The sequence below is a fragment of the Heterodontus francisci genome, chromosome 12, assembly GCF_036365525.1.
Source record: "Heterodontus francisci isolate sHetFra1 chromosome 12, sHetFra1.hap1, whole genome shotgun sequence".
Classification (NCBI taxonomy): Eukaryota; Metazoa; Chordata; class Chondrichthyes; order Heterodontiformes; family Heterodontidae; genus Heterodontus; species Heterodontus francisci.
In genome coordinates, this window is record NC_090382.1 from 79,019,762 (window position 1) to 79,040,294 (window position 20,533).

A 20,533-nucleotide genomic window follows, 5' to 3' on the forward strand; every position below is an offset into this window, starting at 1 on the left:
GGGTAGGTTTGCCCTTCTGGATAGAACTAAATAATGGCTGGAGATGAACTTTACAAACTTAAAAAATTCAACAGAACAGGGCAAAAGTCAACCGCAATTTACAATTATCTACCACCTTTAATGTAAAAAATCCTCAAGGCACTTCACAAGATAGGCAAACAGAAAAGGGACACTGCACCAAGAAAGATTTGGTACAGTGGTCAAAAGCCTGATCAAAGATGGATTTTTGAGGCCTTTTTTTTAAAAACAAGTTGGATGGACAGGTTTGGGCAGGCAATGTTAGAGTCGGATTCAGTGGGTGAAGTCATTGTCGCCCATATTGGAGCAAAGGAAGGGGTGTATGAGAGGCAGGAACAAGAAAAGAGGTCACAGTATGGTGGGGCTTGGGGGGGGGAGGAAATGTGAGGGAGAAATCACTAGTCTCCAGGATCAGTACAATGGGGAAGATTTGTGTTTTTAAATCCACCTTGATCAGAGTGATGGGCCTGCATCCCAGCCTGTGCAAAAAAAATTAACCTTGCAAAACCTCTGGAATCTGAGTTTCAAATAACTGAGGCGCTGCATATTTACATTACTTGTAAAATTATAGAGAAACACAATCATAATGACAACCAACAGATTAAAAAGGTTCTTCTCTTCCGAGTAACAGCTTTTTCCAAAGATTTTAAAATCTGATCTCCCTTCAAATCTGTAAAATGAGGCAGAAATATACAAATACAGCAAGATACAATGTGTGAAAAGTGACTACATCTATTGAACCGGTTGCCATAAATACGATGCAAATGTTACATTAAGTATTATTCGTAAAGTTAATTATCCAAGTGATTGCATATCAAAGCATATGGCTTTATTCAATAAAATTCTGTAATTAGAGCTCCATCAAGCAGGTTACAATTTGTAGTCCATGGGAGAGGGGTTGAATTTAGTCCACAGGACATGTACTACCAAAGGTCTCCTTTGTAACTCTTACTCCAGGTCAGATCATAGATTCCTCCCTCTGAAACACAGTCTATTGTACTAAAAATTCAATATTTAACAGGAAAAATCTTCAGATAATGGAAAGTTCTTCAGGTAAGGTAGTTCAGACAACAAAATTTGGACTCTGGACATTTCCTTGGGCTTAATACAACAGCACAAAGATTCAATAACCAAATCTCAATAATATACTTGTATTCTGAAGCACAATGACTTCCTCTATGGAGAGTTGGAGCAGTATCACAAGAGCTAACTGTTTTAAGTGTCAATTCCCTGATTATACCGAAACATAAAAGCTGATGCAACTGCATTTGAACAACCCTCACCATTCCAAAAAGACAGAGCAAAGTACCAGCAGCAAAACTGTAAAGAATACTCTCAGATAACATCTTATGCACATCAACTTAGAGTGTTAGCATTTGTTGAGCTTTGTTAGCGCAGTACAACTTGTCCAATACTTTGTGCTCCTGTCAATAACTAGGATTAATTTCCTGAAACATCTATCTTAGGTAAAACAGTTCCCAGCAGCATCTCTTTAAACAACCCAATATATATAAGTGCTCATAAAGACAAAAATGTCCCTCAGTAGTGACATTTAACTCCAATTTGAATGCGTTTATTTGGAGAACAGATGATCAGAAAACTATATTAACACAGCATGTGTGAATACAATTACAAGTATTTTGTTTTGAGCTATTTCAACCACAGAAACTGCCAGGCTTTAAACAATTTTTTCCCTTATTCCACCTCCATCATTCAAGCAATCATCTTCCATCGCTGCTAAACTCAGCAGTGTTAAGACAGTCATTTCACAGAAGTGTTACTTTGCAAATTTCTCCTACACCCGACTCCCATAAAAAAAATCTAATTAATGAGGTAGAGTGCACATTACAAATGGTCCTCTTGTTCAATAATTTCAAAAGCGTAGGTACCAACTACTGAGTGGAAGGTTATGTATGACTCATGTGCTCCAAATTCCTCCTCCCCAAAAAAACTAAGGAATTGCAGAACTCATTAACATTCAAGGCCTCAGTATTAGACACCTTTAAAGAGAATTAGGATTTAATTTGTTACAATTTTGTACACTACTTTACAAAATGCAATTTACTATTTACAGATTACATTTCATAGTGTATGGACTTTCAAATGACTATTTGTGGTCCCAGATACTGTTACAGCAGGTTTTGCAGCATCAATTTTGTTCACTAATTTAAACAATTCTGTAATGAAAAGCATGTCTGTAAAATACATATGTCTCAATGATTTCAAAAGTGTTCTCTTCAAGTAGAAATATCAGACATGGCAGGCAATGTTACAGACTCTGCCGATTAGCGTATTAGAATCATTCAAACTTAAATATCAAGACAAATTTAAAAAGGTGATACACATGATACTCCAAGCACAAAGATGTGGTAATATTAGCAATACGGCAACATCAATATAAATCACACTTTACCATATGTTGTGAATTACATAAATAAGTCACTTTTGCATAAATCTGTATTTTCCTAGTAAAAAAAGCAGGAGAAACTAGAAAAATATAGCAAATTTAAGATAATGTTACATTGAATGTGGTCATATTCCAGTGATTCAAGACCAGATACAATTGTACAGGAAAAGCAATTATAGGTGAAAAGACTGGAGTCTAAAAACTGCTTCATCAGCATTTAAGATTACAAATGATGACTTCAAGTCTGTCCGATCTCTTAAATTGCCAGGTGTGAAGAGCACGTGCACAGCAAGAGAGAGAAAATTCCATTGTTACATTTTTTGTATTCTTTACAAGTATCCCCTGTAATATTGTGTCTGGTCTTTGGGGGTTGGGGAAGGAGACATTCAACCATTGCTTGATTTGAAATCAGAAATTTACACCAAATTCTACAGTGATGATTTGCTCTAGTTTCCACAGCTTTTACTACAGAATATTTAAACCATGCTATTACACCCGTGTGGCATTTTAAAACAGCCCCACACTCCCAACAGTAGAAACCCAAATCTGATGAACAGAACTGGTACACCTAGGTTTTCACAACTGTATGCAGCTAGGTTTAACTAGGTAAATCTTCAAAAGGTTAACATAAAATGGCTTCATTCTACTTATAACGTTTTGTCATCCACTCTATTAAATGTTTCCATACTGTGTGGAAAATGGAAAATGTTGGTTGGCTCAATGAAAGCTAGAATGTTTGATTTACAAGGATACCAATATTTAATTATTTTTATTAAGCAAATATAAATACTGGCACTCCTTGCACCAACATGAGCTATCTCCATTCAGCTGAAGCTTGCATATCTTTGTGGCTCATTTGTTCACTTGCTGTTGTATGTGAAGTAGAAACTCATAATAAGACAATGCTGACTCTGTTCGATCTTCAACCATGTTCTGTAAAAAGCTGGCCTTAAGAGGGCTCTCATCCCTGTGCCAAGGAAATAAGTGAAAAACCTCAGTTACTACTGTTAACCTGCAATATTTATACACACAAAACTTTTAAACTGGATTTAGTTAGTGAATAGGTATACAAATAAGTTTATTCTAAAAGCTTGAAACATTAGCTTCCAAGAAAATCTAGGGATCTTAATATTTAACTAGCAACTGCTGGATGTAAAAAGACTAAGGTCCACCTAGTTCACCTTCTACCATTCCGGTAGTCAAGAGACTTGTCCATTTCTTGGACATTGATGCAAATCCATGCAATGACAAAAAAATGAACTGCTGCATTTTGGGATGATCAAATAGTAAAATTGGAATTTGAAGACTAAATTGGAGCAAGATGCCGTTTCGCTTCATTTGGTAGTTTTAGAATTTCAAACCATCAATTCCGAAATAAAACTGCAGTAATGGAATTGCAAGGTTCCTTAACTATCACAATCTAACAGCACATGCACCATATACTTTAAAATGTGTCCAGAGAAAGTTATGATATTGCTCCTTTTAGAAATTTAAACCTCTTGAAGCTTGTAAAAGTCATGCCATCTTCTCCTTGCCCACTCAAACCAAGTAAAAGTCCCATCCTCAGGTCTTTTCTGAGACACCAAAACAGCAGTCACTTTCCCTGAAGTGGGAACTGCAAATGTCTTGTATAAAAGCACATTTTGCTGCACTCAAGATTTAATTCAAAGCACATTAGGTCGGAAGAGGGAATTTCAAGCTCTACATGATTTGCACACTTCGGAGTGGTTCACGCCAAAGCAAAATGCAAAACATAGAAGTAAACTCATCTTCAAAGTTTACATTTTTCGTCCATACCATTCCACCCCCCAAAATAATTAGTGCAATCAGTGCACTAGGTACCAGAAGCATCTTTTGCAGATTGTAAATGTCTGCATTTACCGAAAACCTAATTACTTGTACATATTTTACATGCTGAACTACATGACTGGTTGAAATCATTAACACTTTTAGTACAATAAATTCTGTTTTTTTCCATTAATTCTTGGAACGTGGGTGTACCTGGAAAAAAAATACATTTAAACCATTTATTGCCCATGACTAGTTGCCCTCGAGAAGGCAGTGATGGGCCACCTTCTTGAACTGCTGCTGTCTCCTTGTTGAGGTGCTCCCACTGCTGTTGGGTGAGGAATTCTAGGATTGTGATCCAGCAACAATATGAAGGAACAGCGATATATCTCCAAGTCAAAATAGTGTGCAACTTGGAGAGGAATTTGGAGGTGATGGTGTTCCCATGCATCCATGGTGCTTGTCCTTCAAGGTGGTGGTGGTCATAGCTTTGCAAGTTGTTGAACTCTTGGCAAATTGCAACTGTGCATCCTGTAGATAGTACACACTACAGCCAATGATGATGGACAGAGACAGGTGTTTAGGCCAGTGGGTGAAGTGCCAATTAAGCAAATTTCTTTGTCCCAGATGAGTTGAGTTTTAGTTGCTGCAACTGTACCCACCCAGGCAAGCCGAGAGTAATTTCTCATGCTTCTCACTTGTGCCTTGTAGGTGGTGGAGAAGCTTTGAGGAAGACGAACAGTGTGAACTGAATACCCAGCCCTGTGAAGGACCTTTTCCTATACTGCTGTCACCACTCCATCAATTCCCTCAGTCTGATTTCTGACTACCTATAGCACCAAGGTTTTCTGGTCAAACTCATGAACATCCTATGTGATGGCAGTATGTTACCTCCCCAAATATCCTTGGTTTACCTATGGTTTTCAACACTGCTGACACTCCCATCTTTGCGCATAGCATCACCCTTATGTGCTTGCACAACTACCAGTATACACAGCAACAGCTTCCCCTCCTGCACTCCAGGGGCACTTCAAGGGTATCCTTAGAACTTTAGAAGTTCCACCCTTGGCTCTCTCCTAGTCCTAAGTGACATTATCTCTTTGCATGGGGTAGGTTTCCATATGTAAAACTGATGACATGCTCTCTGCCATTACCATCAAATCCAATGCCAGACAACACTTGCAAAACTTGAAACTTGCTATACACATAGAATCAGTGAATGATATAGCACGCAAGAACTCATGGTGGTAGATAGAGGATAGGGTAACAGGAAACAGAGTCGAGATAAATGGGGCATTTTCAGGTTGGCAAACTGTGACCAGTGAAGTGCCACAGGGATCAGTTCTGTGGCATCAACTATTTACAATTCATATTAATGACTTGGACAATGGGACCAAGTGTATTGTGGCCAAATTTGCTAATGATACAAAGGTAGGTAGAAAAGCAAGTTGTGAAGAGGACACAGAGTCTGCAAAGGGACATAGATTGGTTATGTGAATGAGCAAAAACTTGGCAGACGGAGTACAATGTGGAAAAATGTGACACTGTCCACTTTGGCGGGAATAGAAAAGCAGATTATTTAAATGGGAGTGCGCGCAGAATGCTGTGGTAGAGGGATCTGGGTGTCCTTTCACATGAATCACAAAAAGTTAGCATGCAGGTACAGTAAGTAATTAAGACAAATGGAATGTTGACCTTTATTGCAAAGGGGATGGAGTATAAAATTAAGGAAGTCTTGCTACAACTTACCGTGCATTGGTGACACCACACCTAGAGTACTGCATACAGTTTTGGTCTCCTTATTTAAGGAGGGATATACTTGCATTGGAAGTAGTTCAAAGGTGGTTCACTAGGCTGATTCCTGGGATGAAGGGGTTTTCTTATCAGGGAAAGTTGAGCAGTTTGAGCCCATACTCAATGGCGTTTAGAAGAATTAGAGGTGATCTTATTGAAACATAAGATTCTGAGGGGCTTGACAAGGTAGATGCTAAGATGATGCTCCCCCTCGTGGGGAAATCTAGAACTAGGGGGCAGAGTTTCAAAATAAGGGGTCTCCCATTTAAGGAAATGAGGAAGAATTTCTTTGGAATTCTATTCCCCAGGGAGCAACAGAGGCTGGATCATTGAATATATTCAAGGCTGAGTTAGTCAGATTTTTGATCTACAAGGGAGTCAAGTGTCATAGTGGGCAGGTAGAAAAGTGCAGTTAAGGCCACAATCAGGCATGATCTTACTGAAAGGCAGAAAAGGCTCGAGGGGTCAAGTGGCCTACTCCAGCTTCTATTTCTTATGATCAGTCAGCCCATTTTGCCCGTGCGGGCTCTTTACCACAGCTATCCAATTAGTCACATTCCGCTGCTCACACCCCATAGGCCTATAAATAATTTCCCTTCAAGTATTTATACAATGCTCTTTCCAATGTTCCGATTGGATCTGCTTCCACCACCCTTTCAACCAGAGCATTCCAGATCACAACTCATTGTGGTTAAAAAAAAATTACAGGTTCACCTTACCTCAAAGATGCATACCAATTCTATTTTCTGAATTATAATAAAAATCGTCAAATACAACAGTGCCAAAACTTCAGAAAGAACTGGCCAGTTCTAAGTAGAAGGATTCAACATTTTTCCTACTGGGAGAATAAATCCAAAGACGAGTTTGTGGGCAGGGCTTAGAAGATGCAACTTTGGAGAATAAACCTGCAAGAACATTGGCTAGATCATTTATTCCCAAATAAACCTATTCTGCATGGATTTTTAAAAATGTATTCATGGGATGTGAGCTTTGCTGGCAAGTCCAGCATTTTATTGCCCATACGAATTGCCTTCAAGAAGGTGATGGTGAGCTGCCATTTTGAACCGCTGCAGTCCGTGTGGCATAGGCACACCTACAGTAATGTTAGGAACTGATCTCCAGGATTTGCACCCAGTGATGAAGGAACGGTGATTTCCAAGTCAGAATGGTGTGTGACTTGGAGGGAAAATTGCAGGTGGTGATGTTCCCATACTGCTCTTGTTCTTCTATGCAGTCGGAGTTGCGGGTTTGGAAGGTGCTGTTGAAGAAGCTTTGGTGAGTTGCTGCAGTGCATCTTGTAAATGGTACAGACCGCAGCCACGGTGTGCTGGTGATGGAGAAAGTGCACATTTAAGGTGGTGGACGGGGTGCCGATCAAGCAGGCTGCTTTGTCTTGGATGATGGCAAGCTTCTTGAGTGTTGTTGGAGCTGCACTCATCCAGGCATGTGGGGAGTCAGGAGACAAGTAGAATTCTCTAGAATTCCTAATCTCTGACCTGCTCAAGTAGCCACAGTATTTATGTGGCTTGTTCAGTTAAGTTTTTGGTCAATGGTGACAGCAGGATGTTGTTGGTGGGGGATTCAGCAATAAACTAAGAATGCCTGAAAAGTAATCAGTGTTTGATAAGACTGTCATGCACACCAAGAAGGCTCCAGCTAAGTTACCCAATCTCAGCAAGAGTATTATGGGTGCTGTAAATGGTGTCAGCATTACCAGAAAAGGAGATTTGGGGAGAAAAGGAGTGAAAATTCCCACTCAATGCTGTATATTTGACACCTGTGAAAGCACAGACAGATCATGGGCAAGTTTGGGCTTGGGTGCACAACCATACCCTCTCTTTGCCCTTCTTCCCTTCACCAAAGTCGAAGGGCCTTTTAAATTTGGTGACGGCAGGTTGCTTAGATGCTGTGGCAAAGCACAATAATATGCGTCACCAGCTTTAGCAGACAAGGAATCAGGGAGACAAAGATAAGACTAAGTAAAAAGACACAGCATAATGATAACAAAACAGGAAACAAGGAATTCTTACAATTATGTTTGATATTAACCCTGTAAGATTATAACTTTCAATCAAGGTTCCCTAAAGAGCTCACAATTACCTGGTGGCACTAGTATTGGACTAAAGCTAAAGTTGAGTTTGCACTTTGAACAAGAGACTGCACATTTCACAAATATTCATAAACCATTACTATTCCAATAAGTGAATAGCTCAGAAAATAGATCACAATAAATCTATTCTCTACTGTGTTAAATATTAATTCACTACAGAAGCATATACAATAGTGGAATAGTTCAATGTAGCCATATCGAATTACAGTTTGGTGACTGGATCAATTGGATGGAACATTTTGATAAATGGTTTCCAACTATAAAAAAAACATTAAAAGCAACAAGTAGCAGCATCAGTCGAGAATGTTGAAGTCTGAAAAGGGATTTTAACATTTAAAGCTTATTTCTTAAAATGAAATCCCAAGTTTAGTCCTATTAAAAAATTAACATTTAAGAAGAGATTTACTAAAATGATACCAGAACTGAGAGGTTACACCTGAAAGAAAAGATTGAACCTACCCAAAAAGATGGAACAGGCTTTGCTCCAGACAATATAAGACTGAGAGGTGACGCAATCGTGGTCTTCAAGAATATGGAAGGGTTTGGTAGGGTAGATGTACAGAAAGTGTTTCCACTGGGTGAGACTTGAACTAGGGCCCATAACTATAAAGACAGTTACTAATAAATCAAATAGATAATTCTGGAGAAGCTCCTTTGTGTAGAGTGTGGTTAGCATGTTGAGGGAACTAGCATAGATGCATGTAAAGGAAAGTTAGATAAACACAAGCAGGAGAAAGGAATAGAAGGATATGTTCATGGGGTTAGAAGGTGGTTCGTGTGGAGCTGAAACACCATCATGGACATGGTGGGCTACATGGCCTGTTTCTGCGCTGTTAGCACTATGTAACATGCATAGTAAATTGCATCACTTACTTGACTACATGGAGCACAGGAAAGAATGGTCTTTGTTCCCGCAACCAGGAGATGAAGGCTCGAGTTCGTTCAGATTCAACAGTGTCTAGTTCTGGAAGCTGTGACTATTTAATAGACATAAACATTGAGATAAATGCAAAAACATCCCAAAATAACTGAAATTACATCTGATCCTGAAACAGCTACTGAAAACAGATGGAAAAAGATCCAAGAGACATATTGAGATTCTGGCAATAGTTCAAACCTAGGGACTGAAGAAGGGCAGTCATTATGAAATGGATGCTGTAAACTTAGACAGTTGCAGCTTACATTTATGCAGTATCTTCAATGTAGAAAAATGTCAAAAAAAACCACAAGGAAAATGAACTTTACTTGTAAGATTTTTATGTACATGACCTACCATGTTTTGTGGTATGGAAACATAATTGGAAGCGCCGAGAACTTGGTTCACAAAGTTTGGTGCACACTTTTTTCCAACCCAGAGATAGAGAGCCTGAAAGACAGAAAAATTTTATTGTATTTTTTTCCAAAATTATGAAAATTACTTCAAGCTATAATTGTAGACTGGGTGGCACAGTGTGTTGCCACACTATTCTTTCATCCCTGATCTAGGTTTGAATCAACACAGACTGATGAACCTATCCACATGAGCTGCAAGGGTTCTTAGTGAAACACATTTGGAGCAGTTTTAAATGAGGATTTCTAAGTGGCAAAATCTTAAAGGCAACAGTCTCCCTCAGAGGTCACATGTAAAATGGATAAATTTCCACCTGTGCAAAAGAATACATTTCTGAGGTTTTTGAGTAGAGACACACTTTTGAAGAAATAGGGAGCTTCACCTTGCACAATACATCTAATCAAACAGTCCTTGATATTGGTTAGGATGAAAAACACTGCTTTCCACAAGTGCATCCTCACCTTGACTAGCATGAAATGATTTTTTTTTTTATAAAAGAAAGGCTGTGCTCTGAACTTTTTACTCTCAGATTTCAACGTTGAAAACTGAAATTTAGTAAAAAATCATGAGAATCAGTTTTGTTCTAGAAAGTATTATATTTTCTGCAGTCCAAATGTAATTTAACATCCCTAAGCAAAATTAATTTATTGAACAAATTATGTTGAGTATTATTCATTTCAATACTGGACTGTGACTGTAGCAGCAGTTTTCAGTGTATGTAGGACCAACCTGTCACAAGTACACTTTATTACTACAATAACCCCTCAATCCAACAATGATCAATGGCAATGTTTAGGATTCCCGCTAAACCATATACAAAAGCCAGCTTTATTCTGACCTAAACAGTTGATATGGAAACAGATTTGTAGTGGCATGGCAAAGCATTCACAAAGTGAGTCAGAAACACCTAGTAGCAACGTGGACAGGTATCAGCTGGTCAAAAAAACCCAGCACTGATTTGTGACAATCACGTCTGACCAACTGAGTTGAAATTTTTTTTGAGGAGGTAGTTAGCGTGGTGGATTGAGGTGTCTATCGATGTCTATATCGACTTCCAAAAGCATTTGATAAATCAAAAGATTAGCAAAAATAAGAGCACACAGAATTAGAGGTGACCTTGTGACATTGGTAATTGGTTAAGGGGTAGGAGTCGAAGAGCAGAGATAAAGGGTTCGTTCTCTGATGGGCAGGATATAACAAGTGGTATTTGCAGGGATCTGTACTGGAGCCTCAGCTTTGCACGATGCATCGCAATGACTTGGATGAAGAAATAGAGAGTGGCATATCCAAGCATGCTGATATTAAGTTAGGAGCCAAGTAAGTTATGTTGATAGGAGCAGTAAGTCGAAAGGAGACAGACAAAATAAGTGAGCAGGAAAAATAAAGGCAAATGGATTTCAACAGGTGGAGATGAGAGTTTATCCACTTTTGATGAGAAAGACAAATGGCAATACTTTAAGTGGCAAGTGACTAGGAACTGTGGGAGAACAAAGGCATTTAGGTGACCAGTTACACAAATCACAAAGTAAATGAAGTACAAAAAGTAATCAAAAAGTCAATTGGAATGTTGATGGTTATGTCAACAGCACTGGAATATAAAAATTAAGAAGCGTTGCTTCAATTGTAGATCCATCGTCACACCCTATCCAGCTGTATGTTCAATTTTGGGCAATTCATCTCAGGAAGAATATATTGGTCTTGGGTACAGTGCAGATTACCAGAAGTACATCAGGGTTTGAAGGGTTAAATGATTAGAACACATTGCATAAATCTGGCTTGTATTCCCTGGAGTTTAGATGGTTTGAATGATCGAATTAAGGTGTTTAAAATGATAAACGGGTTCAATAGGGTAGATACAGATAAATTATTTCATCTGGAGGGGCAAGCCAGACAAGGGGGCATAATCTTAAAATGAGAACGAGGCCATTCAATAAGAGGGAAACTGCTAGAGGCTATTATAGAGGATGTGATAACTGGACACTTAGAAAATAATGGTAGGATTGGGCAGTGTCAACACAGATTTATGAAAGGGAAATTATGTTTGACAAACCGGTTAAGAGTTTTTTGAGGATGTAACTAGCAGAATTGATGAGGGGGAATCAGTGGATGTGGTGTATTTGGATTTTTAGAAGGCTTTTGATAAGGTCCTACACAGGTTATTAAGCAAAATTAGATCATATGGGATTGGGAGTAATATACTGGCATGGACTGAGAAATGGTTAATGGACAGAAAAAGAGTAGGAATAAACAGACCATTTTCAGGTTAGCAGGCTGTGACTAACAGGGCACTACAAGGATCAGTACTTGGGGCCCCAGCTATTCACAATCTATATCAATGATTTGGATGTGGGAACCAAATGTAATATTACCAAGTTTCATGACACAAAACTAAGTAGGAATGAGAGTTGTGAGGAGGATGCAAAGAGGCTTCAAGGGGATTTGGACAAGGCTAAGTGAGTTGGCAAGAACATGGCAGATGGAACATAATGTGGAAAAATATGAAGCTATCCACTTTGGTAGAAAAAACAGAAAGACAGAGTATTTCTTAAATGGAGAGAGATTGGGAAGTGTTGATGTCCAAAGAGACCTGGGTGTCCTTAGACATGTGTCACTGAAAGCTAACATGAAAGTGCAGCACGCAATTAGGAAGGCAAATGGTATGTTGGCCTTTACTGCAAAAGCATTTGAGTACAGGAGTAAAGAAGTCTTGCTGCAATTGTATAAAGCCTTGGTGAGACTGTCCTTGGAGAAGTGTGCGCAGTTTTGGTCTCCTTACCTAAGGAAGGATATACTTGCCATAGAGGGAGTGCAACGAAGGTTCACTAGAATGATCCCTAGAATGGCAGGATTGTCCCATGAGGAGAGATTGAGGAAACTGGGCCTGTAATCTCTAGAGTTTAGAAAACTAGAGGTGATCTCTAAAGTACACAAAATTCTTACAGGGCTCAACAGGGTCGATGTAGGAAGAATGTTTCCCCTGGCTTGGGGGTCTGGAATCAGGGTACACAGTCTCAGAATAAGAGGACTGAGATGGCGGAATTTCTTCACTCAGAGGGTGGTGAATCTTTGGAATTCTCTAGCCCAGAGGGCTCTGGAGGCTCAGTTATTGAGTATATTCAAGACAGAGATTGATAGATTTCTAGATATTAAAGGCATCAAGGGATAATGGAGATAGTACGGGAACATGGGGTTGACGTCGATCAGCCAAGATTTAGTTGAATAGCGGAGCAGGCCTACTCCTGCGCCTATTTCCTATGTTCCTATGTTAATTCAGGAAGCACTTTTTTGCATATCTGGAAAAATTTTCAGAAAAGGCTGTGGATGCTGGGCCAACTGAAACGTCAAGACTTAGATCGATGGATTTTTGTTATGTAAAGGTCGAAAGGGATACAGAACAAAAGCATGTAAATGGACTTTAGGGACAAATCTACTTGAATGCCAGAACAGGCTCAAGGGGCTAACTGGCTTACAATTGTTCCTGTGCTCCAAACAGGCTAATTGTTTTTTTAATTCTTTCATGGGATATGGGTGCCACTAGCAAGGTCAGCATTTGTTGCCCATTCCTAATTGCCCTTGACAACTGAGTGACTTGCTAGGCTATTTCAGAGGGAAGTTAAGAGACAACCACATTGCTGTTGGTCCGGAGTCATAGGTAGGCCTGACAAGGTAAGGCAGATTTCCTTTCTTAAAGAACATTAGTGAACCAGATGGGTTTTTACAACAATTGATGATAGTTTCATAGCACCATTACTGAGACTAGCTTTGAACTCCACAATTTTTAAAATTATGTAGCTGAATTTATTTAATTGATTGAATTTAAATGCCAACAGTTGCTGTGATGGGATTTGAAACCTGTCGGAGAGCATTAGCCTGGGCCTCTGGATTAAGAGTCCAGTGACGAACACTACGCCACCTATCTCCATCTCCCCTATAAGTCACTTGGATCAAGCTCGTTAGCCTCCTTGTCTCGAGAGACAATGGGCACGCGCCTAGAGGTGGTCAGTGGTTTGTGGAGCAGCGCCTGGCTATAAAGGCCAATTCGAGAGTGACAGACTCTTCCACAGGCGCTGCAGATAAAATTGGTTGTTGGGGCTGTTACACAGTTGGTTCTGTCCTTACACTTCTGTGCCTTTTCCTGCAAAGTCTCTTCGACTCTCCTCTCTTTAGCCCCGCCTTTATAGCTGTCCGCCAGCTCTGGTGATCACTGACTCCCACGACCTGCAGTCAACGTCGCAGGACTTCATGTTGCGTTTGCAGCGGTGAGTCCGATACCAGTGATGAGCTCGCTGTACAATGCGTCCTTGGGGATCCTGCCATCTTCCATGCAGCTCACACGGCCAAACCATCTCAAACGCCGCTGGCTCAGTTGGGCGTATTTGCTGGGGATGTTGGCTGCCTCGAGGACTTCTGCATTGGAGATACGGTCCTGCCACCTGATGCGAAGGATCCTCCGGAGACAGCGAAGATAGAATGCGTTGAGATGTCACTCTTGGCTGACTTACGTTGTCTAGGCCTCGCTGCCGTAGAGCACGGTACTGAGGACACAGGCTTGAAACACTCGGACTTTTGTGTTCCGTGTCAGTGCGCCATTTTTCCACACCCTCTTGGCCAGTCCGGACATAGCAACAGATGCCTTTCCCATGCGCTTGTTGATTTCTGCATCGAGAGGCAGGTTACTGGTGATAGTTGAGCCTAGGTAGGTGAACTCTTGAACCACGTCCAGAGCGTCGTTGCCAATATTGATGGATGAAGCATTTCTGACGTCCAGTCCCATAATGTTTGTTTTCTTGAGGCTGATGGTTAGGCCAAATTCATTGCAGACAGCCGCAATCCTGTCGATGAGTCTCTGCAGACACTCTTCCGTTTGGGATGGTAATGCAGCATAGTCAGCAAAGAAGAGTTTCCTGATGAGGACTTTCCGTACTTTGGTCTTTGCTCTAAGACGGGCAAGGTTGAACAACCTACCACCTGATCTTGGAGGAAAATTCCTTCTTCTGAAGACTTGAACGCATGCGAGAGCAGCAGTGAGAAGATCCCAAACAGATCTGAGAACACAGCCCTGTTTCACGTCACTCAGGATAGGAAAGGGGTCTGATAAGGCACCGTTATGCTGAATTGTGCCTTTCAAAATGTCATGGGATAAGGTGATGATACTTAGTAGCTTTGGTGGACATCTGATCTTTGCTCGTAGTCTGAAGAGACCATGACTGCTGATGAGATCGATGAAGGCAACGTAGAGGGGCATCAGTTCTTCGTGGCATTTCTCCTGTAACTGGCGAAGGGAGAACAGCGTGTCAATGGTGGATCTCTCTGCTCAAAAGCCGCACTGTGCCTCAGGGTAGACACGCTCAGCTAGCTTCTGGAGTCTGTTTAAAATGACTCAAGTGAAGGCTTTCCCCACTGTGCTGAGCAGGAAGATTCCACGGAAGTTGCTGCAGTCACTCTTGTTCTTATACAGTGTGATGATATTGGCATTGTGCATGTCCTGTGGTACTGCTCCCTCATCCCAGCACAGGCAAAGCAATTCATGGAGTGCTGAGAGTATTGCAGGCTTGGCACTCTTGATTATTTCAAGGGTAATGCAGTCCTTTCCAGGGGCTTTTCCACTGGCTAGAGAATCGATGGCATTACTGAGTTCCAATTTTGATGGCTGTACATTCAGCTCATCAACGACTGGCACAGACTGGGCTGCACTGAGGGCAGTATCAGTGCCATCATTTTCCTTGGAGTACAGTTCTAGGTAGTGCTCCACCCAGTGGTCCATTTGCTTGCATTGGTCAGTGATCGTTTCCACTGATTTAGACTTGATTTAGACATCTTCCTGATGGTTGGCCCAAAAGCTCTCTTAATGCCATCATACATTCCTCTGATGTTTCCGGTGTTGGAGGCCAGCTGAATACAGCTGCATAGGTGTTGCCAGTAGTCATTTACACAGCGCCTGGCTGTTCTTCGCACGGTGCTTCTGGCAGCTTTAAGTGCTAAGGATGTTAACTCGCTGGGGGCTTTCTTGTAGTTCAGCAGTGCAGTGCGCTGAGCAGCTATGACTGGTTCCATTTCTTCAGAGCGAGATTGAAACCAGCCTGCATTCTGCTTCTCACGTTTGCCAAAGGTGGTCATTGCTGAGTCACAGATGGCATCTCTGATGTGGGACCACTTGGTCTCTGCATCCCCTGCAGGAGTGTTTTGAAGGGCTTTTTCAAGTGAATTAAGAAACTTTTGTGACAGCTGTGGGTAAGAAATTCTGTTAGTGTTGATGCACGGGCGGCCCTTCTACTTGGAGTGAAACATAGAAAATAGGAGCAGCAGTAGGCCATTCGGCTCTTTGAGCCTGCTTCGCCATTCATTATGATCATGGCTGATCATCCAACTCAGTAACCTGTTCCCGCTTTCGCCCCCATACCCTTTGATCCCTTTTGCCCCAAGAGCTATATCTAACTCCTTCTTGAAAACATACAATGTTTTGGCCTCAACTGCTTTCTGTGGTAGCAAATTCCACAGGCTCACCCCTCTCTGGGTGAAGAAATTTCTCATCTCAGTCCTGAAAGTCTAAGGATACTGGGTAAACCTATGATCTCTGGTTCTGGACTCCCCCATCATCAGGAACATCCTTCCTGCATCTACCTTGTCAAGTCCTGTGAGAATTTTATAGGTTTCTAAGAGATCCCCCCTCACTCTTCTGAACCCCAGCGAATATAATCCTAACCGACTCAATCTCTCCTCATACGTCAGTCCCACCATCCCAGGAATCAGTCTGGTAAACCTGCGCTGCACTCCCTCTATAGCAAGAACATCCTTCCTCAGATAAGGAGACCAAAACTGCACACAATATTCCAGGTGTGGCCTCACCAAGGCCCTGTATAATTGCAGCAAGACATCCATGCTCCTGTACTCGAATCCTCTCGCTATGACGGCCAACATACCATTTTCCTTTTTTATCGCCTGTTGCACCTGCATGCTTACTGTCAGTGACTGGAGTACGAGAACACCCAGGTCTCGCTGCATATTACCCTCTCTCAGTTTATAGCCGTTCAGGTAATAATCTGCCTTCCTGTTTTTGCTACCAAAGTGGCTAACCTCACATTTATCCACATTATACTGCATCTGCCATGCATTAGCCCACTCACTCAACTTGTCCAAATCACCCTGAAGCCTCTCCGCATCCTCCTCACAACTCACCCTCCCACCCAGTTTTGTCTCATCTGCAAATTTGGAGATATTACATTTACTTCCCTCATCTAAATCTTTAATGTATAGTGTGAATAGCTGGGGTCCTAGCACCGATCACTGCGGTACCCCACTAGTCACGGTGATGTAGCTTCTTTGGTTTGCTCAGCAAGTAATGCTGAAAAATTATGGCTAATATTTAACAGAAGAATTAAAATCAGGAGAGCAAACCTTTAACTTGGGATTCTAACAATACTTTTATTCAAAAATGTTCTGCTAATTTTGCATTAACTGAGTGGCAAAGATTCAAGAAACACCATTATCCAGCACATCACCAAACTTAGTTATTCCCATTTGCCAAAACCACCCCTATGCGCCAATCTCACCCCACTTAAATCAGTTGCAGGGCCAAACATTATGGTCAGAACACAAAAACAAGCTACTCAACACAACATCTAAACCATATACTGGGACAGCTGTGTCCAGGAAGTGGGACTTTTCCATTGTAAGCAAGAGATTTACACTGTTAAAGGAGTAAGGCTATAATTAAGATACTTCTATAATAAAATCTGGACTTTTAACGGCTGTCTGTTTCAGCTCTGCAATATTTTTGACAAATTATGGATAACATTAAAATCTAAAAACCATGATTTTGATAAAAACAGAAACAAATTGTAGAATAGAAGGCTGTTGAAAACAGGATTCAAAGATTATTAAGTCACTTACAGTGCCAGCATCCATTAAGAAGGCGCCATCCTTGCTTAGTTTCTCCACAGACAGCTGGAGAATTGGTGGCTGAGGTATGGTTTTATCATTAATGTTAATGGCTCCCTGCAACAAAAAAATGCATTAAATGGCAGCTCAAAGTTACTTTATACTTGCAGTGGTTAACAAGAGGTTGAGTGCAAAGTGCAACCTACTTCATCTGACAGATAGTCAATCCTATACAGATTTGGATGAATCATAAGCATAAGGTAAGACACAGGCTGGTATTTCACTTCACACATGGAAAACACACGGTCATCCAGCCTTGTACTGGTTCCAGTTCTGAAAGCTTTCTGCAATAAAGACACACAGTCATTAACCATTGCAAGCCACAGCTAGAGAATAAAACTCAATGTGAAAATATACATTGATAAGCATCAAAATCCTGTTGAGTAAAATTAGATCTTAATATTTATAAAATCATGTCCCAATTATGCTAGCATTTCTACTTAAAAAGTTGAAACTTAGGCTCTCAAGAGTAAATTTAATTAAAGTTGTCATCTCTATGCAATACAATTAATCTCAGATTTAAGATCCTAAGAAATAGGAGGAGTAGGCCAATTTTCAATACAAGCAGAAGAACATAAAATAAGCAAATATTTGACAGGACAGTTAAAGGAATAACTTAGAATAATATTCTAAATTGACTGCATCTTAGCATCTGCCCAAATAATACATTTCCATTAACAGCTTTGGAAATAACTTTTTTTTTTGTCGCAAGAATACTTTATACAGCTGTTATTCTTAAAAAGAAAATCAACAATGCCATCTTCAGTTCCAAACCAGTCAAATTCTTTGTTTACACATGTGTTAGGTTTCACCAGAATCACCAGGTTTATGCCGTCTTGGTGGGTAAGTCACGCAATATAAAGTTTTAAAGGCGTTAACTGTAGGCACAGGTGTACTCTTTCCAACAGTTATGCACATTCTACATTGATGAAGATACAGCTGAAAGACACAGGCATTCAATACCAAACGAGAGAAAAGATACTTACTCTAAATTGACACCTTCATGTACTGCCAAAATACTCTTAAAATTTGTTCATCGCATGAAGGAGGAAAAAGTAATTTCCTCCATTTTCTTTGGCAGTAATTGAATGAATCCCTGAAGCTGAAAGTGCTTGGATACCTGAGATTAAAGGGTTGATTGAGCTACTAAATAGTTTATAGTATTGAAGTCTTGGTCGCCAAGCATCAATTTACTATAAGTTATCTTAGCATTGTAACAAAGATGAGCATGATCACTGTGGAGTGCTTATCATCTTCTCCTTCCCAACACGACACTTGGGCTAGCAGTTCCTTGCTAAGCCCAAATTCATCCACTACCCTGCTCTTTTTCTTTTCACTGTTGGAGGCCCCCTGCCTCTAACATTGGATATATCTTGAACCTGCAAGTGAAAGCTGTTATACAATATTGCTGTTGTCAATTACCTGCCTGATGCTTCCACCATTAGGACTCTTTCCGTTTGATTCTATGGGCTCCTTTCCCCTTCTCTACTAGTTGCAAGCTCTGCCTTCCACTAACAGTTCATGCCCATTTAGCTGGTTATTTCCTGAGCCAGATTCTGTTCCTCAATTTCTTGGATCACAGTCTGCTTCTCCAACAACTATTGCATCATTTCCACTTCTTTAATAGCTCCTAAACTGGACTTTGCTACTCCACCGGCTTCCAGACACTTGTTTTCCTGTCACTTGCACCAAGTTGAACCTTTGGTCCCTTCTGGGCTAGCAAACCAAACTTTGCTCCACTGTTGCCACTTGCGGAGCAGCTTCTCCTTCAAAATCTTAGATATTGGACTTGATCACATCAACTTATGCAAAATTATGAGGGGCATAGATAGGGCAGATAAGAAGAAACTTTTTCCCTTAGCAAGAGGTGTCAATAACCAGGGGGCATAGATTTAAGGTAAGGGGCAGGAGGTTTAGAGGGGATTTGAGGAAAAAAAAAAATTTCTCCTAGAGGGTGGTTGGAATCTGGAACACTGTCTGAACACATTTAAGTATCTAGCTGAGCACTTGAAACGCCATAGCATACAAGGCTACGGGCCAAGTGCTGGAAAACGGGATTAGAATAGATAGGTGCTTGATGGCCGGCACAGACACGATGGCCGAAGGGCCCGTTTCTGTCCTGTATAACTATGACTAATTGCTACCCAATGTACCTTCCTCGTCAAGCCTAACTCTCTGCCACTAACTCACGTAATTTAAGATTTCCTCCATGTCCCACCATGTGAACATTTTGGTTGCTGCTCTGGATGGATACCACTTCCCTTCACGGACGTTTATGGGCCCTTGCTCTGCTCTCTCCTCTTCTTCTCATTCAAGCATGCTTCCTTCCACTTCTCCAATCTTCGGCACCTTGCCCCTCTCAATCCTCCCTCCTTATTTGACACTGCCCCTCAACCTTTTTGGCTGCCACCATACCTCTAATTAGCACATAATTTCCCTTCGTCACGCCCATCGTGCTAACTGTTGCTCTCCTTACAGTGCTAACCATCCTCCTCTTCCAGTGACCATATCACTCCCTGGAAATTAACTTCTCCAATATCCTCCCCACTAGCTTACTTTTATTACTAAGCAACCCCTGTATCACCACCCACTGCACCTCCCCTGCCACTGGATCGATCACCATCCTATTCCATATTAGCTTAAAATGTTTGTTCCCTCACAAACAAGGCCCTCACTATCCATTACATCATTATATTGCATCATGATAACCCATATCGGTAAAACAGCACTAACCATTTGCCACAAGTGTCAATTACGAAGGAGCCACACAAAATACAAGTGCACCAGTTCAATATATTTCTTGCAATTTCCCCCTTACTTGGCGATCTAAATAACACTTCACAAAACTCCTCTATCTGTGCATAGTTTATATTTTATACACCGGGGATTTTTGTGATATTGTTGTTTGGAGTTAAACTGGAGTTGTATAGTCACAGAAACAAAGATCTCAGGAATTAAAATATCACTAAAAACCTCATGTTACAGAAGGCAGGCCGTAGGTCATTTAGTTCCTTGAGCCTGTTCCACCATTCAGTGAAATCATGACTGATCTGTATCTGAACTGCATGTACCAGACATTGCTCCATATCCCTTGATACCTTTACTTAACAAAAAATCTCCCTCACTTTTAACAGTTCCAATTATCCTC

General features: G+C 40.8%; 1 protein-coding gene across 2 annotated transcripts in view; it reads right to left on the minus strand.

The window, feature by feature from the left end:
• Positions 1-1,575: 1,575 nt before the first annotated feature.
• sec24a (SEC24 homolog A, COPII coat complex component) overlaps positions 1,576-20,533 on the minus strand; it is a 90,114-nt gene continuing 71,156 nt past the window's right edge. For both annotated transcript variants that reach the window (XM_068043706.1, XM_068043705.1), the window contains 5 exons: positions 17,532-17,669; positions 17,338-17,442; positions 9,391-9,483; positions 8,991-9,094; positions 1,576-3,392 (listed from right to left, as the gene is read on the minus strand). In XM_068043706.1, coding sequence (XP_067899807.1) covers positions 3,278-3,392; positions 8,991-9,094; positions 9,391-9,483; positions 17,338-17,442; positions 17,532-17,669 — 555 coding nt within the window. In that variant the 3' untranslated portion in view covers positions 1,576-3,277. The remainder of the gene's footprint in view (positions 3,393-8,990; positions 9,095-9,390; positions 9,484-17,337; positions 17,443-17,531; positions 17,670-20,533) is intronic.